The following is a 25,801-nucleotide window of genomic DNA, read 5'->3' on the forward strand; positions in this document are numbered from 1 at the left end:
CACTGCCCACCCCCTCCCTGCAAGTAGTGAAATAAAGCAGTGGTGACCGAATAGGGTCATGATGCAGCAGGTGCTCTAAATCTGGGAAACTAGGAATTAAAATGGTAATTGATCCAATAAACCCTAAGGTGGGTCAACCTAACTCAGTGGTTCTCAGCCTTGGTTCTAAAAGACCCAGGTGTTTGCTGGTTTTCATTCCAATCATGAGCTCAATCAGCAGTGCTAATTGCTGCCAGTACCTGATCTGCTTGCATGTTTAGAGTTTTTTTTTCCCCAGGACTCAGGCCTTGGTTTAAAAAATACCCCTGTACAGCACAACCCCTCTGTCTTCTGGTTTCGGCTACAGCCCACTTCCTAATCACAGGCTAATTTATTTCAAATGGCTGCTCGCGGTTTTACATTTTTCAGCTCTTAAAAAGTTATAGGAGATTTGTAACTGGTATGAACAAACCCAGTGCTAGTTTATTGATGTTCAGGATCAGCCTCATCAAGCATACCTGCTGTAACATAACCCGATGGACTGCAGTAGAAGGAAAGACAGTAACTCACGATGGGATTAATCAGACAGTGTCACTCCCACCTGTGTCTGTTCATCATCAATTGATCATCTGCTAGGAGCTGTTTAGTCAGAAATAATTCTGAATTAGCAAGTTGAGGAGAGACAGCATAAGGATCTGCATACGTCCACCAAGCTGCATCACACTGAACATCCCTGCCAAGAAGTGTCAGGTCTGCTTATCTGGCTTCCACGTTAAGAAAAGCAGCCATACCGTTCACACATCTGAAACTTGCATTAGCCCGTTTTAATTTTCGGCGGTCCATGCAAACATTTGAACTCTACATTGCTGCCGTTGTCGTTAAGTCTGGTGTTTTACCTCTGAATCAGCGCACAGCCCTCATCCTGGAGGGCCGCGGTGTCTGTTTTGAGCCCAGCTCTGCTGGTTGTTGGCTCAATGGGCCGTGGAGGAGTGTGGCGTTCTGAAGATAAGGGTTCTGCGTCAAGCCTGCCAGAAAATAATGAATTCATGGGGCTTTTCTAAGGAGGGAGAAAAACAAAACTCAAGCAGCCATAGCAAGGTGAGATCCATACATCATTTTTATTTTAAAAAAAGGTGGATTTGTCGCTCGTTGACTGGAACGGACTTCGACTCTGTCGAGCACCTGTGGGGAAATCCCTTTGGCAAATGTTCTCACAGTACATCTACAGCCATACTGTACGTGTGACGGGTTTGTCCCGTCAATTTTAAAAAGTGAGTATGGGTGGAGAATCTACCCCTGCAGTTATGCCATTAACTGTGCTCATTTGGCGGTAACTATAAGGCCATGCGGCTCTTAAGATATGTGGTGTCTAAATATATGAAGTCAAAGCCACGCAATATTGTACTGTAGAAATGGCAGACGGACACACTAAAAAAGTTTCAAGCAATGAATGACGTGCACATCAGACTGAATAATAAATCTTCATTGCAAAGAATGGTAACAAAATGGTTTACGTCAAAATATGTTCCTTACTGCGAAGGGGACTGTGTGTTAGTGAATAAATCAAAGTTGTGTGACTGAAAATAAAACTCATTTGGTCCTTGAAGCATTGAGTCATTTTATTACAATTGACAGTAAAAACAGACGTAAAAAGTACATAAAAAGAATGCAGATATGTACAGCAGTATTGCACATTTTTGAAAAATGCAACGTTTCAGAGGAAACGCTAGAATCAGTGCAAAAAAAAGGTAAAAAAATGTTGCTACATCTGTACTGGGTCCTATAGAGAGGGAAAAATCAGCAAATACACATTCAGTGCAATAATTATTGACAAAATGGTTTCAATGATAAAGTCATTAGTGCATTTGCAGGGTTCTGTAACATTGTCTTTGGAAACTACAATACCATTTTCACATCTTGAAAGAAATTCAAATTTTCCAAAGGAGGAAACAGTATGCTGACATATTAAACTAAAAATATTCCATGACCACAACTGTTAAAGGTTTAATTAATATCTTTAGAAATAATTTCCCAAAATATTAGTGACCACATTGTCTTTGGATGCAAAGTCAGTGAAAGGAGAAGAGCTCAAGTCACATGTGAAGACGTGTTATTTCCAGCAAGTCTGAGCTTTCAATTCCTCAGTTTGTACCACTGTCGACTGGTCGCGAACTGCACGCAGTTTGAGGGGAAAAACAAAACGGAGAAACCCATCTGTAACCCTCTTTCATCTTTAATGAACAACCCCACCCCCACTTCTTCTTTCAGAAGACTGTTCCATCATATGGGGCACCAGAAAAATATCAACACATTAGAGGGGAAACTGAAAGAGAAACGCCACTGGCGATAAAATAAAGAGCAAATCCACACTCAGCTGAGGGTGTTTTGGTTTACAGGTTTCAGTTTGTTGTTTTAACACTACCACGGGAGCACTTGAGGTAAATGAACCTCTGGATACTGAATTACTCAACTAGTTTTATTAAAAAAGCAGCAGGGTTACCAGTGGGACTGAAGCACCTGTTTCTTAAGTGTTGCATTTTTTTTGACAAAGTCTCAAACCAACCATCCTTACCCCCACCTGAGAGACTCGCCCACCAGGTAACTCTTTTCTGAGATTGAACCCTGATGATATGACTAAGGCTTTTTTTTTTCCTTTTCAGCAGACACATTCCTAGCATTAACATTTATCTACCTCTGGGAGCTGTATGAATACAGCACTTTACATTAAAGCTGGAAAATATCATTTTATATTCATAAACTGCTGGGCTAAACATCACAGCTCTTTCCTTTGTGACAGGCTTTCTGAAACCCCATATAAACTCAACATGTTCATTTTACCCGATTTTAACCCTTTACTCTCATCTGGAAACTTCACAATTCATTGTCAGGAAAAATGTCACATCTCATATTATTGTTATTATGAACATAATAATGAATATAATAATGAATTGCCACAAACACTTTGTGCTTGTCATTCTTTGAAAAGGGACATGTCCATGCCTCTGTATTGCTAGACAGGGTTCAGGAGTAAGCTCTTCTGAAACTGAGGTTATAATAAGTAACAATGAAGGCACTATTTGTCTTTCCATGTTTAGGTTTTGGAATGCCCACAGAAAAACTATAAAAACAGTATTTCGGCTGTTGCCTTCAGTTGTTATCAAGTATTTTTATACACCCACTGCTCTCCATTCGCAGCACGGGCTCCCTGGAGCGAGGGAACGGAAGTGCATGTTTTTGGAACAGCTGCCTGATGCAGCACCTCTCGGCTCACAACATACACCCAGCAGACTGGGACTGGAGACTGACAGGGATCCTCTGACTAGTCCTCTTTACAACCTGGCTGACTAACTCAACACTACAGCAGATGCTGCCTGAAGGCTTTGTGGACACCTAATTCAAAGTACCTTAAATGTCATTACCTACATATTAGGGCCCTGGTTTCTTGATATCCACTCACATGTGCCTGTTTTGCTGTTAAATATGGATTTAGATCCGTAAGTCATTCCACAGCCTCTTGGGAACGTTACACACCTGGATATTACAACAGTAAAATTGAATTAGAAATCAATTTTGGGTTCTGATGGGATGATTAACCTTGTACTCTGCCATTCCTTAAGAAATGCTGAATCTCGGAATCAATTCAGTACCCTAAGAGTAACCCACTTGAAATATGATTTGCAATTGTGACTTCACTTAGATTTTAAACATGAATTATCAAGTGCTTCAATTGAAAATGGCTTCACACATCTGCTAATTAAAATAAAATGAATGTGGTTTACCAAAAGCACACTCTCAAAATGCGTTTAACAGTGTTTGACAACTGAGTGAAATCTGAAAACTGAGCCAATCTTTTATTAGAAGTAGTAAGATGCAAACATCTTCCAATTCATAAGAAGACAGGCCAGCCTCTTGCGTTATAGGAATATTATGATATGCAATTTTCAAAGAGGTTTACTTTTATCCCAATACATTTAAAAAAAGATAATAACAAGTGAAACCTGCAAGATTTCTAATACTGATACAAAGACCGAACTAGAAAACCCCTCTTCCCAAACTGATAGTGACTGGAACAGTTTCGGTTTTTCCTGGTATAGAGGTCTGCCAAAAGTACCTCCTACTCCAGCGTCTCCAGATTAGCAGCCTGGTGTGAGCCCCGTCTTTCTGGAAGAAATCTGTGAAGCAGCCAGGAGACAGCATGCTTTACTTAAACATCTCCTTCATCTCACCTAGTGAAAACGATAAGCAAAGACTAGTCTGGACTGTACACTGTACACTGTACACTGTACACTGTACACTGTACACTGTACACTGTACACTAGCAGTACTGAAATGTCAGAAGAAGGAACTTCTGCAGCATCTGGTTAATTCACTGTGGGGGAGGAGATTTTAAAGAGGTAGTTAGGTGGTGAATCACTATTTTGACATACCAAGGAACTACTACAGAAAGATGGGGAAAACACCCCTGCTCTGTGTAACACTACAGTAGTAATCAAAACTGCTGGAACCATGTTTCTGTATTGATATGACACAGTCCTGAAACATACTGTACAGCATGCAATATGGTGAATTACAAAACCATTGTAACTAACATCTAAAAATTCATGAGGTGAAAACAGGATCACTTTTAGGATTTACCAATATGAATCACAGTGGATCTTTTAAACCACTCCATTGCAATTTATATTTTTAAAACAATTTAAATACATTGTTAGATTAATAAACTGGTCCAAAGCAGCCATTTACCTAGTCTCACTGGATAATGACATGTTCTAATTGAAGACTGCTTATTCTTGCGTTTTGTTTTTGTTTGTGAAGATCGAAAAAGAACACAAGAAACAAAATTAAAATTGTGGAGATACTGAGATTGGACTTAGATTAGACTAATATTCTTGACTTCCTACACATTTAAGTCTATGTATATATTACATATTTAAATACATCTGCAGTTAGCTGAAAGGTCACCTGCAATACAGAAATGGAGATGTGCGTAATAGTGTCTACAAGCATTTAGGCAGTGCTCCTGCCTAGCTCTTCTGTATGGATTTGAATGTGAATAGTGTAAAAATGTTTAAACAGGTTAAGTATTAGGCTGTGAAATTTGTAAAAAAAAATCTTTCAAAAATCTCTTTATATCTTGTTACTTTTTGAAGTAACATTTAAACATCAGATGTGTAAGAAAGAGTTAATTAAGGAGATAGGGCATGTACCTGAGCTATCATGTTGCAGCTAGTTGAAGAGTGAGGTGTAAAGTGGTCCGCACAACCAATGGTTTGAAAAGAATGTAAAAGGAGGAACTTGATGGTTAACCATCTGGACAACTGGCACTGTGAAAAGATAGCCTGTGACTTGTATCTTCTTAACAGCTGATCGGTCTCAGCTGCAGCGAAATGAATTTTATGTTTAGAGATCAAAGATGGTGCAGAGACCACCATCACAAGGATTTAAAGAATGTCTTCCTTCCCCTAAACTTCCACTATTCCACCAAGAAAGGCATCCTGGAAACTGCAGTCTTACTTGAGGAATTAAGCAGATCTGACATAACATCTGAGCCATTGGTTTTTAGAAGATCATGGGAAAACGGTGGCTTTTCCCATTTGCAGCAAACACATTATGTTATTCAAAATGACAAGAATTAGTCATTAATGCTGTAGAGTGTAGAGAGTATATCTAGTGGTCTCTGTGGCTGCTGTTCCACCTGTACAAACTTCCAATTAAAGGCACTATATTAATGGAGAGCAGTAAGTATACCAACACCAGATGTGTCTAATTGCTGATTAATTTCCAATTAAAAAAAAAAACTTTAGAGTACAAAAGGCAGACAAAAAATTAAATAGAACGGAAAATAAATAGAGACTGAAAGAGGAAAAAGTACACTATATACAGTACAAGCAATGTACATGCAGTGATGGTCCGAGCTGTCCGCACCCGAGCAGGAATTCCAGTCCTCTTCTGCGCTTAACTTTCTTGTGCTGGAAAAGACTCCCGATGGCCTCGACCTGAGGGCCAGCTGATTTGTGGTTTTCCCCCACTCATTTGTGATCCCGCTCTCTTCCAAGATGCCAGACGTACTGTAAGTAATGACTCAATCACTGAGGCATCAAGTGTTTTTTTGGTTGACAATTAAGCAGTAAAGAGCAGTGGAAACCCTGCAGGGCTTGGCAGACTGCTGCCATTAGGTTATACACACTGTACACTATTTACCTTGCATTCGTTTTCAAAGCCCATCAGGTCATAATTTTAGGTAGCGCGGCTTCCCAGACCATGAGCTGAGGGTCCATTTAAAAAAAAAACATTCCAACATTCCTTTTGGTTTTGTTCCAACACAGATCCTGCACAGGGAGAATCTCCAATGCCCCTCCCTGTGAAGTTCAGATGCAGCCTAAGAGTTTGTCCAGTTTGTCCAAAAAGGTCCACTCAATACTTAATGAATTTAAAAATATTCTTCTACGTAATTTATCAAGTCTGTAGAAAGAGCCTCTCTGAATTGCTACACATGCTGGGTTTCTTCAGTCTCAAGTGTGGAAGACATCAATTCATCTCCGCCTCATTAAGATCTGTAACAAACGCCGCAGCAAAATGTGGATCCAGAGCCGGAAGTTGTGGTCGTTCTCCACTGGCAGGAGGTGGTGCTGTGCCACTCTGCCATTTCTGCCTCTGAGACCCTGAAAGGGAAAAACAACAACAACTTCAGCACACCAAAGGCACTTGGAGATCAGGCAGCAGAGCGGCATCGCTCAGCAGTTCTCAATGGCAAAAGGTTCCATTCCTAAAAACCTGGCGGAATTTCTCGGTCTTGTCTCTCACATCTCAATGAACTGACGTGGTGTGCAGCTTGCCAATCGAGGTTCGGCTATGACTTCTGCTCAGAAAGTTTGGTTCTACACAATAAAATTGCCTTACCAATAATTTTAATAACCCCAGGAGAGATATGGGCTTTTCACCAGCTGGCCCTTCCTGTTGGCCATGAATGAAGAAGACGAACCACAAAGAATTATTTTTTGTCATTTTTTTTTGTCATTTATCATTTTTTTTACATCCATGCCTGATCAGTTATCATTTGTGAATTAGACCATGTCATACATGAATCAAACTGGGAGTCTGTTTTTTTTTACACAATCTCTTATCTGCAATTTTTCCACTTGCTCCCAACATACAATCGATCAACCGGAAGAAACTGCTGCTGCACTAGGAACTAGAGGAGGAATCGCCTATGGAATGGAGCGATCAAGTTTGAGCTCAACTCCTTAAAAAAACAGACAAGTGGATGTTTCCAATTCTGTATGATGGACCATCCATAAGAAACACTGTAAAGCAGAATTTCAGGAACTGGGGTACCTGTGCACTTATTCAGCAAAAGTTAAGCTAAACTCTAAAGTTAGAGAAGCAGGAAAGTCTTTCAGACAATTTTGGGAACAAGATGTTTTGGATCTTGGTGCCAGAAATGCAAAGCAAGTTCATCTTGGCAATCTGTTAATAGCAAAAAAAGTTTGTCAAACAGAAATCGGTTATATGATAAATAAAAGTCGAACCAAATATAAAAATCAAAAATGCAAATATGTTGAGTGTCAGTTATTAGAAAGAAAAGATTCAAATGAATACAAGTGGTCTCAGACTCCATTGAGAAGTGTTTTCTGAACATTCTTATGTCTGAATTAAGTTGGACAGCAGGTAATCTTGATTCTCAGCACGGAAATACTGGATTGTTTTCTCCATATCTTTTACAAAATCAGCAAACTCTTTTGGAGGCACTTGAGGTACTAGAAGAAGCAGCTTTGCTACTGTGCTCAGCAAAGGATAAGTTGCTTGTCCCACTTTTTCCACATACACAACAAATGCAGGAGGTAAGGTTTTCTCCAGCCTGCTTTGTTCCAGCACCTCTGCAGGTTTGGTTAAGTATGTAACTGACGGTGAACTTACTCATTACAGTTCTGGTCACCACATCACTGCCTTCCAAAACTGAGATTTGGAAAACTGCACAGGTAAAACATGACAGATTAAAGAACATCTAATAGCTACAGTCAAACAAGAAACAGTGGGGATGAGAAAAAAAAACAACAACTTTCCTTTGCACACATACACAGATTCGCCATCGGCAAACCCATGCAGCTTAATCACGGAAACATTCAGGAAACCAAGAGAAAACGGAGACAGAAGCTGACCGGTGTAATTTCAAGATCAACCCGTTTCAGTGTGCAAGTATTTTAAACACAAAAACAGTAACAAATTATTTTGTAAATATAGCATCTTTAAAAAAAAAAGAAACCCAGCTTGTGATACCCATAAGAACGTATGAAAGGATACACACAAGAGGAAGCCTTTGGCCTATTTAACCAGTTTGTTAGTCACTTGATCCAACAATCTCATTGAGCTGCTTTCTCAATGAAGCCAGGGTATCAGCTTCATGGCTCGATAACTTGTTCCATACTACCACCACCCTTTGTGTAAAATGCTTAACATGCCCCCCCCCCCCCCCGCTTTTAGTTTTCAATGTACTACTGCCATTGAGAATCCCATTGTGGGAGGTCAAAGGGCACCGAGCTTTGGTCTGCACTCTAACACACATGGACTGACACACAGGCTGCTTTGTGCCAAGGCCAGATCACAGGCTCGGCTTGTTAATCTCAGGAAGAAAGCAACACGTCTCTACAAGCAGGGCAGAATGGTTAGGAACCAGATATCAATTAGCAGAGGAGTGGTGCTGAAGACAGAGCCCTGTGCATGTTCACTGCTGGGGCTGTTGTTGAAGCCGGGTAGTTTAGGAAATGGAATTGAAAGGGAGGTGACAACCGGGGTCAGAAACGTCTGGCAGTGCTGCTGGACTGAAAGGCCTACTTTCTATTGTTTGGCTCCGAGGGGTGGGGGGGGGTCGAGGCTGATATTTGATAAGTTTAGCACAAGCGGGAAAGCCATTCTTTCCAAACTGCAGCGATTTCGCCTTTCCCTGGGCCGAGGAAGGTCGAGAAGGGCACCGCGCACAGACAATTACCTCTCCTGACTTGGCAGGGAGGAGGCGAAAAACAGGTGTCGTTTTTGGCCGCGTGAGCTGGCTCGAGTTCAGTTGTTTGACATAATGTGATTGTGATAAGGTCTGGGCATTTCCCTCTTGGGTTCTCTAGAGCAGCATGTGAGAAAATACGCGCCATGAAAGCAATTCCTGTTCAGAAACAACAAAAACAAAAAGTTAATGCAGCCTTAAACACAGCCTTTGATTTCTTCCTTCATTTCAGTAGATATGTATGGCCATTCTTTTCTGTCATGGAGGAAAACATCTCTATATTTAACTATTTTATTTAATTTATATAATAAGTTAAATACAGAAACCACACAACAGCCCTTTCAGCCTTAAACGACAGCGCCAAAGAAAAAAATAAAACAAACTGGGCTATTTTTTTACATCAAGAATTAGACGTTTGTTTTCAGTTATTAAAATGAAGACACACAACATGCTGCTCAAGAAAAAAATTACATTAAGGGTAGCCTAATTGCTAAGCTTAAGCTTTCGAGTCAAGCACGTCTTAAGACATCATTTTACCAAGTCATACCTATAAATATAGGTCCTGACTATTTCTCTTTCACAGCTCAGTTCCAAAACGTCTCAGTGAATGAAAGATAAAATGAGGGCTGACATCAAGCAGGTTTCAAGAGCATCAAAAGCATGGCATACAAGTACAGATTATGTCCTTAAACAACCTCTGTGACTTTAACTTATATTAGTGATGCATTTGAGTTTGGAGGACAACGTTAAGACAATGGGATGTGCACTAATTATATAGAGCATGACTCAGACTTCATTTTCGACTACACACAGTGCTTTTCATTACAAAGGAACACGAACACAGTTGATTGTTACAAAGCTCTGGTTCTTAATCCTGTGGAGACAGCTCATTTCACCCACAGTCCCCTTTTACAGAGTTTATTTGCTGCTCATTGTTTTTCTGTGATTCTGTGGGTTTTTTTTTTTGTCATGTTAACATCAAAACTTTTTGTTGACAGGTTCACTGTAGGGGAGTGAGGTTGTCAGGCTCAAAAGTGTAACAATGATAACTCACACTGGTTTAGTAATGGGCTTCCCAGAGCTCTACGAGTCCATTGTCTTTTCTCACCCCACATGTATCGGCCTGAACAGCACAGAGAACGCAAGACAATATAGAAATGAACAGCAGAGAATATCACACGGAATACAAACAGTAAGAAACGGAACTGCTTGCCAGAAGTTACGGCTACAGTTTCTTGTACCAATTATATGAAAGTATCTTTTTAATTATTTTTTTTGCAGAATGTCTGTAAACTCAAGTTACAATGGAGGGCAGTACATTAATATTTTTTGTTTATTCAGTAACATTTATGCCAAAACCCACAGAAACAATCCAGGGACCGATGGCCCTTTCAATCTGGGGAAACAGGTGTGTAGGAAATGCAGTTAAGCTTGAAAAGTACATTAGCTTCTAAAATTAAAAAGCATCTGCAACCACTGCCTAGCAATTCACCACCACCATCGCTTTTCTTTTAATGGGTCTGAAGAACCAGTTTCAGCCCCTGAATGAATCTAAGCCAATGAATGGATTTTAAAAAAAGCAACAGGTGCATATATTATTTTTGTCTGTGCATATAAAAGTTAGATTGATAAAAATGGACAGTGATCTCCACTTGCATTTAAATGCACAATTGTGTTTAGGGCTTATAAAGTAAAGAAAAGCTGCTTCTGTCTGCAGAGAAGTACACAGGTACTACCGAAATCTCTGCACGGGCCACGATGGCCAAGAACTCTTGTGTATCAGCACTGCGCAGCTCCATACCAGAGAACTGTGATCTGTCCTCCCACAGTGCAGGTGCACGCTGTGCATTTCTCACAGATCACACACAGCACAGCGGAGCCAGCTCTAACCATTCAGTCAGCCAAGCGGTGACACGGTTAACTTCACCACAGAGCGCAGAGGAGTGGAATGAGAGGGTATCCAATCGTAAACCCAACAGAGCACCAGTACAGGAAAGTCTCTGCCTAGCAGTCCAACACCAGGAAATCCCAGCTTCCCCCCTGCAGCTGGATCGAGGCCTTTGACAACAAACGCCAGCAGATTCACTTGTTGGACCAACTGCTCTCCGTCGGGCTCAAATCAAATATCCCCCAGTTTAAACCAATCTCATTACATATAAACACTCTAAATGCCTATAATGAGATCATTAAAAACCACAGTTCTGCAAACAGGCCTAGCTTGAAATGGTCTGTTTGAGGCCTGAGCTCCATTCCCCTCGTAGACCTCAGTAGCTCACTCACCCTCCCAGAAAAAAATACTCCAATCTCAAAATGAGGGAAACCAGCTGCAGGGGCTCTGGGTTTTAGTAAAAGGGCCCCCCTATTGTGGCCCATTCAGAAGGAGGAACAACGTAGTAAAAAGAATAAGTGGCTTGTGACTTCTTATTTTAAAAAGATGTACTTAAAGCAAATTTATTACATTTCCACAGGACCCACCACTGACATGTCCCAGGCAGGATGAGGAATGGTTTCCATGGTGGTTTCGTAAACACACCACAATGATTTGGCTGTTTAAAGTCTGTTTAATGAAGACCGGACTCATTGAGGAAACGGCATAAGCCTTTTAGTTAAAAAGAATATACCAGCTCTATCTTTACCTCCTGACTTTCCAAGTAGGCAGTCAGACTCCCCACAATGGGATTGTGGCGACTGGTGTCCTGCAAATAAGACGACCCCCTTCTTGCTGTAACAGGGTTCGTCTGGGTGAACTAATCTATGCGACACCCAGTAGCGCTGAATGTTCCTGCAAAGGAATGCTGGCATTTGGGTGTAGCAGAATTCACTGCTGTCTGGACAAGGTGCTGTGTGCCTTGCAGACGGTCAAATGAGGTCAAATAGTCAAGTGGCCCATTCAAAAACTACCAACCTTGCTTGAATGATACACAAGAGAGTCTGGGCAAAGTGATCCACATCTGCACCTTGTATCTTGTTATATGTGCTATTCTGCCAAGACTGACAAGTCTTGCTAATCATCTAGCAAGAGACGTTTTTGTTTAGCAGTCTGAAGCTCATTTAGAGCTGTAGGAGGCTTTTTTCCCCCCAATAAAAACTCCCAAGATAAATCTTTGACACAAAGTATCTTGGACTTCATGCAATTCCACTAGAGATAAAACCCCTTTATACCACTACTTTACTACTATTATTACTTTAAAATAGTGTATTCCTCAGTGTGGACAGCATAGTCTATTGTGAGAAAGTCTTTAAGAAACTGGAGTTGTTGTTTTTTTTTATTCAATTACTCTCTTTAAACACTTTTGTGAAAATCTAAAGGGCAAAAGAGCTCTTTACAATATTTACAATAACGATGGCTGCTATGTCTGCAAAGCATTTGATACATTAAATTATGCAATAGCAACCAGTAGGCTGCTGTTTTATACAAAGGTATTACGATTAGTTCTACATAAACATTGTGAGCAATGTACATACTGTAGTTCAACATATCTTTTTTTTTAGCGCACTGCCTTACGGTTTTTGTTTCCACAAATGTGATTTTTCTTTCAAACAGGAGCTCATCTATTTAGAAAGACCCTCTCAAGTGTTGCAAATCAACCGAACAGCCTACTGTATATCTTCATGGATCGGATTGTTTGATAAATCCCAAAACACTCAATATTTGTCTTTTCCCACAACACCGAGAGGGGACATCTTTAGATGACACGGGTATCCCACACTCATCCCTTCATTTTTAAGTCACAACCTACTTGCTCAAAAAAAAAAACCCAACAAGTTTTAATATTTTACATTTCTACCATGACCGCTGATCTCCTATACCCACAGGACAGAACTGTTCCAGTTAGCATACAGCGCTATGCAGGCATCAGCTCCTGACAGCGGCAAACTATTTTAGTTTCCCTGCATCTGCTTTTGATTTTGAGCACACAGCAACATGGCACCAACATCTCTGTAACTGCACTGTAGGTTCCGCACCCCAGGACAGAGAGCAAGCTAAATCAAAGTGCCAAGCAAAAGGTTAACAATTAAGCTCAGCTGTGAGAAACACAAAGTAGTGCAAAGGCTTGTGGTTTATGACGCAACCCCTAATTGCTTCTAATGTGAACCCTCTTGGTGGAGAAGTAAAGGGACACATGTTATTAAATGTGCTTGTGCTCCGCGCTTCACCATGACCGTATACTTCAGGCCAGACTGCTGGGCTCGTTACAGACACTGCTGCGAGGCACGACTGCAAAATGATTCACTGCTGCGCTCTTTATTTTTTACTTCTTAAGAGGGGGGAAAAAAAAGCCAGGAAGCCCTTGTGTGTATGTTTGTTTACTACAGGGTGGAGCGGCTCGGCTTAGCTTCCAAACAGTCATTAAACCCGGACAAAGCCGTTGCAGGGTATTTCATTTCTTTCTGCCGTCCTAGTGGCTGGAAATGAAGTCCCCTTCTAATTAATTCCCAGGTTTTCTTCTCTCTCTTTTTTTAAGTACAGCAGTTGTCTTTCTTTTCAAAATAAGACACCGTATAACTGGGGTGTGTTCATTTAATCAGCTTTAAGTTGAATTATGTACCCAGATAACACGTTAACCACTGTTCATAATCAAGGCTTGTAGTAGCATGCAGGGTCTGCTTGCCATACCGGAGAACAAATCCTCGACACCAAATATTTGTACCCCTGTCTCTTTACAGCAGCGCCTGAATGAGTGTAAACGAGACCGATCTGGTGTTTAATTGGGATCCAGCAAACCTTAAAATGCTGAAGTCCAGTACCACACAAAACCTTGACATTTCCCTCCTAGGCTAGTTGAAAGCCTTGTGCTGACCTTTGTCAGAATTTCACAATTATTTCTTGACCACTGTCATGACTGTGTCTGGGAAGGTGGTCATTTGTCAACAAGAAGAAAAAGAGGAGGTTGATTTGGCACCATTGTTTCTGCAGTTCAAGCAGTAGGATTCAGCAGTGTTTATTTTAAGCAAAACCTGAGCACTTATTGTTCTGTATAATCTTATACGTAATGTGTGTTGATATGTCTAATATCTGTACACACAACAGCCATTGGACAAAATATTAGTAAGCCCTATCATACAGAGAAGAAACCCTTCAGAAGAAGCAACACAGGGCTAATTTTAGGAGAAGATGATGAAACCATGATTTCCATCATCTTCTCTGATAAGGACAATAACCCGTTTTTGGTTTTGCAACAGAATAGAACTTCACGGCCTCAATTAAAGGCGATCTGGCCAGCAAAGCAGAATGGGACTGAGCGGCAGTTACGTCAGTATCTTGTGGAATACAGGCCGTGTGCAGCATCTTTTGCCTCTGCTGCTCATTGAGGCTCGTGAAGCAGGCATTACGGATGTATCCTCAGTGACCAAAACACACGTGGACTTCTCTGTGTGCCTGAACCTGAAAACCAGTTTCTAAGCTGCTTGATATTTTCGTTTTTTCCATAAATTTCAATACATTTTCAATAAATTGCATTTTCTTTTATGACAGAAAGATCTCTTATACAACCTGTAGCCATTGTTCACATTTCTTTGGCCTCTCCATCCTGTGAAAATGCTGATTCATAAACTAGCAGAAGGTGCACTGCCTGTTCCCTTACAGCGCTATACGATTTACCTGCCACACAAGCAGGTGAAAAGTGCATACTTCAATCATCAACAAGCCCAGTAGAATACTTAATAATGGTGGAGGGCACACGAAATGTTAGTCATCACGTCTCTAGCCTGGACAAAATGAGATACAAAAGTAACCACATCAAAAAAGAAAAGTCACTAGTCACTACCTCCAGACAACAGTTCATCACAGTCGAGCTTTGAAGTTTAAAGCACATCACTATAGCAAGTCATAGTGAATTTGAAAGAAAAACATATTTTCTTACAAGTATCGTAGCTTATGTGAACTACTGTATAACAAGTTACAGATTCTGAGCCTTTAGAGAGTCTTCAACAGGATGAGACAACATCTCCTTCAAAGCCTTGGACTGTCCATTGTTATAAGAAGTTGCAGTCGCTAGACGATAAGAAATCAGGAAAGGAATCTGTCATGACTTAGTGAATACTGGATATGATCTTGACATTTTAAGTGAGGAAACTTTTTTAGGCTTTGATCTGGGTGTAATATTGTTTAATTCTGACTACTCAGTTTTGAAGAGGAGCCGGCAGTCATTATGATTAGGTATATACTGGTTACGTGACAGGTTTCCGTGACAGAAAATATAAAAATAGCTTCTCCCGTGCAGCACTCTAAGCTGTTGACTGAGTGCCCACAGTTTGACTGCACATTTGCATGTCTTGGTGCAATCCGCTAGTATCACATGCTGAAACTGCTTTGTGTACCAAATAAATGGATGATGTTCTAAACCCCTGTGTGTCTGAAGGCATGATGGGAAGGTTTGCCTAATGGAACAGTCATCTCAGTGACCACAGCCCACTCTGTTAAAAAACACAACCTGAATTCCAGCCCTGCCCAGAGGTACACTTTCAGATACACATAGCATTCCCTCAAGGGAACACGTTTTCATCCCGTGCCTGTATACATGTATCACCTGATGTCTACAGTGCTGTGCCTGAGCACAGATCTCCACCCGCCCGCCTCGGCCTGCGTCTCCGCCGAGCTGAGTCACCATCTCACCTATTGTTGGTGGGAATACTTCCTGCTATTCAGGCTGCCAAGAAGCCCACTGGCAACAAAACGTTCTCGGTTTTAACAAAAATAAATCTCCAGGGAGGGCAAAAAAAAACCCAAAACAGACAGTGACACTCCGAAAGCAGAGGGCCAGACCAGGCTCACAACAGCAACAAAGCTGTTTGCTAATCCGAAAGCAAATGAAACAAACTTCTCAAATGTTTTAAAGCCTAAAGAAAGTTGCCTACATTGTGTTTAAAGCACACGCCATACTAATTTAAAACAGCTATACACTATCTGATGAAAATTGTAAACCTGAAGAACACCATATTTTTCCCCAATAGCCTGCGTTTTTTGTTTTTACAATTGATTAGACTATCTCACAAAATCTAATTGTTAACTGTGGAAGAAGAACATACTTCAAATAATACATATTGAATCATGAGAGTTTCTCCAGAACTTAAAAACTTGTGTATGCAAACACAATACACAACAAGAGCAAACCAAAGTCCAGTTACGCAATACAATGAAATCAAGAGTAAGAACAAATTACAGCTAAACTCTGTCCACAATCACAGGCGCTTTCATGGATGTAGATAAGAGTCATACACGCGTGGTGCTGTACATGAGAGGGCTGCTATGAGAAGCCTGTTCAACAGAATTAAGACCAGAATCAGTAGAATAGTAGTTTTGGGTAAAGAGATGGAGTACACTCATGCAATAAGTCCTGAAGACAACATGGCTTTAAGGCCATTCAGTTACATGAACCTTAGAATCCACTGGGAGCCAGTGCAATTTACAGAGGATAGGATAGTGCATGGATCACATAATTCTGCAAGCATAGAAACCTATTTAGAAAGCAAGGTCTTATAGTACTCTATTCCTAATTAAATACCACTATTTCAGCATCAAGCAGGTTGAGCAAGGGTAGTAACCAAGAAGTGACACAGGTGGAATAAAGATGCTCTCTTCTGTAGTACTGGATTTGGTCTACAAATAAACTGCAGTGTATTTAGCACAGCAGTGAAATGGGAGTCCATGATGGCAAATGAACTGACCGAGAGGCACCAATAACAGAGGACCCATCACAGACCCTTGTGGAACACCTGGGGTATGTTTCTGTAAGTAAAAGCAAATTTAAAATAGGATGGCAATGGTTAATACAAAGAGGTTCAGGACTGCTTTTTTAACACAGGTGTGACAGCAGAAGTCTTTTCAGCTTACAGGAACAAGACTAGTTTTTGGGGAGTCAGTAAGGAAGATAGTAACATAGACAAAGAGCTGAGAAACTAGATTTAAATAAAGATCCAAGAAATCGGTAGTAAGTCTCATTTTAGCTACTTACTACGTCACATAGGCAGTGTCAACAGCAAGAAAAAGAGACAAACTCAAACCTGCAAAAACAGCGAGGAAACTTTTAAGCTTGTTCAAGCATTTTATTGGTGGTGGAAAAAAAGAACATCAGGATAACTAAGATTTCTTGGAACAAAACTGAAAGAAGGATCTGGCAGTCTTTAGGGCCTCTCTGTATGGCAGGTCTTGAACTGCGAGCCCTATCTGATGAGTCGAACAATGGGAATCCTTGGATCCCAGCCTCATGGAGGACTGTAAACCTGAAATATCTACATTTCTGGCTTAGCCTTGGTCTGACAGAGAAGAGCAGGCTCTTGTTACAGTTTGGGATTCAAGAATGGCAGGAATATTCAATCCTAAACAAAAAGGTTTGACTGAAAGTAACAATTGAAAAGTGAAAGTAACAATTACAGGTCTAAGCTGAAACCCAAAGCAGTCCTAAAAAAATTCATGACCATGTATATTTCTTGAAAGATGCAAATTGTCGCTCTGTGCCAGCAACTCTCTCTTGAAGTAACTCTCCACGCTCACCGAGGACAATGACACCTAAAGCTCACGTAGAGAAGTGCATAGACATGTACCAGGCAGGCTTGGACCAGATGTACGGTGGAACGCCACTAAGACAATGCAACACTATTTAATGTATTAATGTGAGCCTTTTCTTCATTTCATGTTATACTAATATTTCAGCAAAGTCCTATTAAACTGAAATGACTCAAGCGGTACAAAAACCTCATCTAAAGCTCAGATGTTCCATCTAAAGCTCATCTTCACTGGCAAACTGCAAAATGGTTAGCAAGTCCTCTAAACAGGTTAAGAAAGCCACAAGTTAGCGAAAATAACTTCTACTAAAAAGACAAGCAGATGAACTCTGTTAACATGACCATTAAATTAACTTCTTGTGAGCAGTAAAGTATGTCAACAAACAAGTGCAGTTATTAACAGCATGTTATCAAAGCGAGATACAGACTATCAGTCCTGTCTTGGGTATTGAAAGAACAGTTGAGTGTATGGGACGCAACTGAAGACTTTACTTTCTCATTTCAACCGGGCTTCGTAACAGCTGTCCTTAGAGGAACAAAATAAATCTTATAACTTTTATTAGCGCTGTTTGCAATCGGGGAGCTTTGCAGCTGTGAAGGCGAAGCATGGTGCATGCATCGCCTTTTAATGAAAATCACAGCTTTTGTACAGATGCTAATAAATGTTTTATGACACATTGTCTCCCATCCCACCCCACTTCTTTACCTCAAGGTCTGTTTGAGGGTCTCCAACAACCTGCTGCAAAGAAAAGGACAGACCATGAAAGAAAAACAGAAGGGGGGTGGGAACAGACTCTTTGCACTTCTTGGGAATAAAAGGCTAAATTCTCAGTTAAGCGCAGCATAAACTGTCAAGCACTGCCTTGACATTGAAGACACTAGAACAATGGCTACAAAAACCAAGACAATATTGTCACTGGGCAAAGGTTCAAAGCACAACTAGATTACATATCACTTTCCATCTGATGAGCAGCTTTAATCTGAGAAGCACATGCTGCAGGCATATAACTGCTGACCTTTTTCTCCAACTCCCGGCCTAAATACATTTTTGGCAAAACGATTTATTGATTTTAAACTAGTCAAGAATGGACCCCAACACCCCCCCCCCCCCCTTCCCTGGTCAACAGAGGCGATAGGCCCTCTGAATTTCTCCCAGACCACTAAGTCAGGCGCTGTGACAGAAACAAGGCTGTGAAACAAGGCCGTGACTGCATGAGGAGCCGGATTTCATACTCTCACTGCCCCCCTCTGGCACTCCGGACTGGAGCAGCTGAGAGCCCCTGCTGCAGGGATGCAAGAAGTCTCAGCGCAGCTCGGCTCGGCGGAGCTTTTTAATGACTTTATGACGAAATACCTTTGAAAAGAGCAAGCAGGCAGGCAGAGACTCGGTTTCTCAAAGCTCTGCGCCAAAACCCATACAAATGGCCTCCCTTTCATATGACAGTTAAGTGTTACGTAAAGCCACGTTTCGTGGGAAGAATGAAACATTGTTACAACAAGAATGTTTACGCCAGTACAGAAACATCTCTACCGAAACCTAGAAAAACAGAAACCTCACAAAGTCCAGTTCTTACACATTTCTCATACTCCCCTGTTAGTCTCAATAAAGACTTGCTTCCTACTGAGCCAAACGAGGACATTTTAAATGTGAGAAAAAAGAAGTGATCGTCTGGAGGCTCCCCGCTATGCCAAGATCTTTTCGGCAGTCGCGCGGAACATTGGTCAGGGTTCTGGACTTGTAACTGAAGGGCCGTGGGTTCAAACCCCAGGTGAGACACTGCTGTAGCCTTCAACAACATCGTCAAACTGCTCCAGCAGAATACACAGCTGTGTTAATACAAGTGACTTTGGATAAAGGAGGCAGACAAATAAACTGGTAATTAGTAACTTTAGCCATAAATGAGAGCAGCTATCCAGAACCATTTCTGCTGCTACAAGAGACAAAGAACTGAGTTTTCATTCAGCAAGACTACTGGACAAGAGCAATGAGAATCCTTGCTTAGCATGAGGGAAAAGCAGAAAAAATAGTTTTCCAAACTTATCCAGATCTCCACATTCCCAAAATACATAAAAAGGTTCATTCTATTCTAAGTGCACAGAAGGGACCAGGGAAAGGTTTAAAAGATAGCATCTGAGGAGGGGTGAGTCCACTCTGTCTGGCCTTAATAATTAGAAAAGAAACATTCATATCTGCTAAGATCAGCCAGCCCTGAACTGTTGTACTGTCATGCTTGACATCCTTGAACAGTGTTGGTTACCCAAATGGTAGAAAGACACCAGCTCTCTGCACTGTGGTATGGACAATTCAATATAGCCAAATCAACCAAGCACGTGACAGGTGGTGTGAAGAACATGTGCTGAGACCTCTATAGAAGGGTAATGATTTCATATGTAAGTTAGACTGTTTATAGAAATAGTGTACATTTTTCGTTTCCCATTCCATAAGCACAATCGTGTAGCCAACGGTTAAACTGGAGGACTGTGCGTCTACAATGCAATACAGTTTCAGACAGGAATGCTCAGGAATGGGCTTGCAGACAGGGTAATTCGTGAGACTGATGCTTGTGCAGATTTGGTTACCAGATTACTGTAGCAATACCCACATAAATCTAATGTAACACTGCTTGATCTTGCTTGTTCATTATTTTAAGAACTGTAGCTCAGACCACCGCTCCACTGAGCCTGTACAGACATCACCCAAAGAAAGGCACTCCAGACCTTCCATGCGATCATATTCCTAAGAGATAACTTCACCTGAGGGATACTGGTGCCGAGAGCAGTGTTGTAGTGAAACAAAGGAAAGCAGCCTTGAAGGACTGGAGAGATCAGTATGTTGAGAACGTCAATAAGTCAAAACTGTTTGTGGTACTAAAAAGAAAAATGGAAAAAGGAAGGAAGATCTTAAATTGTTCAAAGCAGGGCATAAGATCTAATGTGTGCTTTGAGGTAATCTGCTTCCTAATCCTTTTCCCCTTGTAAGTTTCTAAAGTGCTTTGTGGAAAATGTCTGATGAAACACGCAGAATTACAAACTGCGAAGAAGAAATAAACGTATAAATCAGGAAACCTGAATCATCTGTTGTATATTCGCAACTTCCTGTCTGAGCACTTCCTCAAGCCTGCTGTGACTTCAGAGTGGTAGTGGTGGCAAACGCAACCAAAGCCTGCAGGACTGGGCGGATGCCTCTTTTGTGAGCCTTGTGGCATTCTGGAGCATCAGTAGGGGGAAAAAACGAAACAAAACGAGCAGAGCTGGGCAATTTTCATCCTGTGAAGTGTGAGCAGACGATTTCTGTAAGCGAGCTGAAGAGAAAAGCAACGAAATGAACACTGGAAGATTCCTTCTTAAAACAGCGTGTCGACACTCACCCTTTCCAAATACAAGCTGTTGAACTCGTCGCCGATGCGCCGCAGCTCCTGAGCAACCCAGACCTCCGGCCGCATATCGGCGGGCATCGATAGCGACCGAGGTCTATAGGGCCTGTGGGGGGATTGTGGCATGTCTGCGAACAAAGCACACATAAATGTCAGGTTTACACAGCGGGAAACCGCCTTCACGTTTCAGGTGATGCGGCAAAATTAGCTGAAGCTCCATTTCTTTGAAATCTCATGTGTGATTTGAAAGAGGAAACATCTCTTCACCAGTGTGTATGGGGCAAGTTCAGGTTGGTTCAGTAAACTCAGATGTTCAGCTTTCCTAGAAAAAGGAGGACATGCTGAGCTGCGTTCCTGCTAGAGCCAACTTCCTCGTTAAATATCGTCTGGATGCTTTTGAACAGGAGATGGTTATCTGTTCAGCGATACCCTTGATTTACTTTACTGGGTAAGAACGAAAAAGAGTGAACAACACTGTCCTCACCTTTGATCTTCCAAAATGTGCGCTTTTTTTATTGATATCTTGAACTCTTACACGACACATCCAGAAAAAAAAAATGCTGATTGGGAAGAGTTTGCCAACGCAGGGCAGTTTGTCTAGTGAGGAAAACCAGTTTTGTGCAGTCCTTGAAACTTAAAAATACTTGTCAAATAAACCTATAGCCCTATTTTTTTTAAAAAAGAAAAAGGTCAGGATTCTGGATCCATTACCGACATGAAGTGTTAACCACTTTCTTGAACATGCCCTTGGTTTAAAAGGGCTAGCCACCTTAAAGTTCTTCTTCAGAAGTGTCTTGAAGCAGCAGAAAGCTGCTACTAAAAAGCAGCATTTTTCTGAAGTGCACAGAAACTCTTGAGGTCAGGAACCACCGGCATTTGCACCAGACTGTACGACAAGAGACTTGCTAGAATGCACTTGCTTTGCTCGAGTGCTGAGTCATGCCAGAACCGATTTATTGTTTCTCACATCCCATGACATCAGTGGTCGTACAGCCCATTTTTTATTTCCTTTGTGTGCTTTGAGACTAGAAGAAGACAAATTAGCAGTCATAACTCCAGCAGGTGCCAGAAAGGCACAGGCATGCAGCTTCTTGAGGCTCTGCAGACCCTCTCTCTGGACACCAGTACCCTATCACACAGCGGCCCTGTCATTCAGGAAATTAACACCGGGGTTAAGTGGCCCGTATTGAAATGGAGTCCAGGCTTTTCAGAAAAGGGCTCTCTTTGGCAATTCCAACACGCGCGTGTTAAAATAACAAAGGCTCAGGCCTATCAGGACACACGATTTGAAAAGCAGCAAACTGGGTTACAAAGAGTCTTTCCCATCTGTGGTGGAGCTCGATATTCAGGCACATCACAACAGCCAGCCTGGGCCACCCTGAGACAAAACGGACTGCACCTGTACATCCCACAGCCCCTCCTTTGCCTTGGCCTTACTGCTGTACAATTTAAGTGTATCTGGTGCGCTAATATCCATTTTGTTAGTTCATTTGAACTGTTTGCCGTTAAGACATTTTTTGACACCGTTCAGTGATTGTTTTGAATACATACTACCCTGGATCATAGCCTCAGCTAAACAAATCAATAATATTAACTCCCATTTCCTTTTTTCTTCCTTGTAGCCTGGATTGCATGAGACACCACACTCAGATATGTTTATTCAGCTAGTGAAAGTGTGCAGCTTTGTCAGGTTATTTCACAACTACTTTCATTTTGACTTCTGCCAGGTACTGTGCAGCGCATATTCTGGATTGTACTTATTCCCAACCCCATAGAACAGAATTGCTTTCAGAAGCCACCAATGCAGTCATGTTGCTAGTTTCCCTGATTGCTGGATCAATGGTTCTTCACAAGCAGCTTCATGAGAGAAGGGATCACACAAACATGCTACATATAACATATTAGCTGATGTTAGTTTGTTACAGCATTGACCTTTTTATGGACATTTTGTGTGACTGACAGCTCAGTGTGATATTCTGTCAACATGTAAAACAAGATTTTTTAAGCTCACTCCAAGCACTGAAATTCCACTATGCCCAGAATTCAAACAGAAACTTTACACAGAAGTGAAAACGGATAAGCTGACTTTCAACACATAAAATATATATTCATTCGGTTTTCTTCTTCCCTAACTCAGCATGGTGGACCACAGAAATGCCTTGTTTGAAATGTGTCATATTGGCCAGAACACACACATTTGTGGTGGCTCATTAATGCTAGAATCCCTTGCTTAACATAATGGTACTACAAACAATAAAAACAACTCATTTATCCTGAATTGGATAAGCTGTTATTGAAAGTAGTGTGATGATGATGACGACAATTATTTCTATCTCAACCAAAGTCATGTCTGAAAACTGCTTCAATCACACCCTGTAAAGCATAATCAGGTGTAGAAAACACTATGAAACTATTGATTAAATAATTTACCATACGGAAATCCACCAAGAAGAGATTCTAAAACTCACAAACTCATATACAGTACCATTCTGGTGGTGACTGTTACCGATATGTTGATGGCTCATTTGAGAGCTCACTGAAAGAGTTCAGATGTAGTCATCTCACTTCTTTAACTTCTCCTCATTAAGCAGATATGGATCCAAGGGTGGACAGATGGACCTGGGTGCCTCAAAACTATATGTGCTTTTACTCCTGGCAAACCTGGTCTTTACAGAGTTATATGTCCACCAAGAGAGACTGTGTTCCATTAAAACATCCTGAAACCAAAACCTGTGTAAAAGCAATGAGTAGCCCTGGCCCTTACAAATAAAAAAGCTTGTCTTTAACAAACCCTTTTAAGATACTGCAGTAAAATTAATTTTAAGCAGAATAAGCAATGTTACATCAGACTTACATGGGTGGTGCCATAATGACATTAATAAAATCTGCACAACCTTCCGTCTTAGAAAACATCCTGAAGGCTCATTTCTGAGCAGTCCTGTTTGAAACTGTACTCAACTGAAGAAGCACAACCTTACAGTTTAACCTTTAGCTACATAATTCTGCTTATGAAACAGAAAACGAAACAGAAAATGTACAGTATTTCTATAAACAGTCCACCCAAAATATGAAATCATTACATCTCTATACAGTATGATAAACCACAGCTTCACTTTTCACATTGCAAGTGAGTAATTTTATACAAATGTCACTCTCCGCTCTGTAAAAAGACAACTGCAAGTGGGAAACAAGATGACTTCTTAAGGTTAACAGCTGGCTTAGACTCCTAGCCCCCATTTCTCACACATTCAAACTCACACAATGGAATGGAACAAGTGCCGTACGACTCCCCCTCAGAAACCCCCCAGTGCCACCTGCTTCAGACACACAAGAAATGCTCTACACAACACTTTGCATCATGGTTTTTTTTTTTAAGTCATCACTGACAAAAATGACCATTAACCGGAGAAGCAGAGAGCTGCAGCTGATCGCTGAAATTGGGTTTCCCTGACTTCTGAGAGACAAGGTGCGTGCTGAAGGGGGCAGGAACGGTTTATCAGCCGGCCTCATCTTCTAACCCATACAGTAGAACAAAAGGAATTGCGGCGAAGATGTTTTAGAAAAACAGTTGTCTAAGGTTCACAAGAGGGCCAGGTCTCTATTTTGACTGCTGCCTGAGCTTGCTTGTTCCAATCCAGCTTTCCTACAGTGACTGCCAATAAAAGGAAACGTAACAAAACAAATCTGTCCTCGGAATCAATTCTATTATGCTGCACAGGAGTAAACATCCGCTCCTGTTTGCTGGGGCTGTTTCTGGGGGAGCTCGCTCCCATGCTGGTCATTTCAGACTTCTCTATTGTTGGCTGCTGCACACTTCAGAACACTGCCCGAGGAGCAGCCGCAGCACATATTCTCTAGAGAGCAGGGAATGTGACTTCATGACTTTCTGGGAAGTGGATTTTCACATCATTAGTGACATGTTTCTAAAAAAAAAACACTCTAGCAGGAATAAAAAGGGCTGTGTGTTCCTGTTGCATCACTTACTCATTTCTCAGACGCTTTTTATCCAAAGCAACTTGCATTTGCACCCATTTATGCAGCTGGGCTTTTTAACTGCGACAATCTGGGCAGAGTACCCTGCTCAAGCAGCAGGATTTCTTTAGAGCGAATGGTGAAAGAGAAACACAAAGCAAGTGGAAAAACCAAGAGCAGGAGACATTGCTTCAGCCATAGGAGTGTGGGGTCCAGAACAAGCTAGGAAGCCATGTTATTGAATCCAAACCCTACAGTAGCTTTATAGAAGGAATAGCTGGATGAGATCCTGGGGTCCATTCTCACTAGAAAACAGGCTTCCAAATGCCCCCTTTGCAAGCCTTCTTAAATCTCCCATGGAATTTGAAGTGTCCATGAGTCCCGAACACTGTCCCATCACTCTCGGCAAAATGACCAACTGCACTGCGCATGCTGAAGATATTAAACAACCGTGGTCATTTTTAGTACTTGAGATTTATCCGTGAGAAAGCTGAAATAGTTTTCACAAAGCTTCCTGAAACGCATCCTCCGTATGTTGGAGGCTGAAGGTCTTCACTTTGTAACCTGTCTTTTAAGTCACTTGCTCTAACTTCAAAACAAAGGTTTTGCATTTACCTTCAGTGAACACAAAAATATCCTTAAAGCACAGCACTTAACCATAATGAAACTGGAAAATACAAAACAATTTGGATAGAAAGTTTATTTACTTCACTGAACATGGGTTGATCACCTGACTTCCCAATAAATTCTCTTTAATACATCTTGTAGAGTCCGCTGTAAGTAAAATATGTTCTATTTCATGAGTATTTATAGAAGCATTCAGGGTGCCAAATACTAAATTCTCTGTCTTTAAACTCCATATTTTATCTTCAGTGGTGAATCAGCCAAAAAAAACAACATATGGGATCTGTTTGGTATTGACACAGATACCGATACTTGTCCTGCATCTGTGTCAGTAAATGAAATACAAAGCGCA

The 25,801-nt window shown here is 41.2% G+C and overlaps 1 protein-coding gene across 2 annotated transcripts in view; it reads right to left on the minus strand.

Annotated features, from left to right (window-relative positions):
* Positions 1-1,585: 1,585 nt before the first annotated feature.
* Positions 1,586-25,801, minus strand: part of bcl2l11 (BCL2 like 11) — a 30,597-nt gene continuing 6,381 nt past the window's right edge. The window contains exons 3-4 of one of the 2 annotated variants that reach the window (XM_088933902.1): positions 20,848-20,981; positions 1,586-6,641 (exon numbers count right to left, since the gene is read on the minus strand). In XM_088933902.1, coding sequence (XP_088790028.1) covers positions 6,513-6,641; positions 20,848-20,981 — 263 coding nt within the window. In that variant the 3' untranslated portion in view covers positions 1,586-6,512. Of the gene's footprint in view, positions 6,642-8,423; positions 9,134-20,847; positions 20,982-25,801 lie in introns of those variants that run through there. The other variant, XM_088933904.1, reaches the window with a different exon arrangement.

This window comes from Atractosteus spatula, chromosome 15 (assembly GCF_055471065.1).
Source record: "Atractosteus spatula isolate fAtrSpa1 chromosome 15, fAtrSpa1.hap1, whole genome shotgun sequence".
Classification (NCBI taxonomy): Eukaryota; Metazoa; Chordata; class Actinopteri; order Semionotiformes; family Lepisosteidae; genus Atractosteus; species Atractosteus spatula.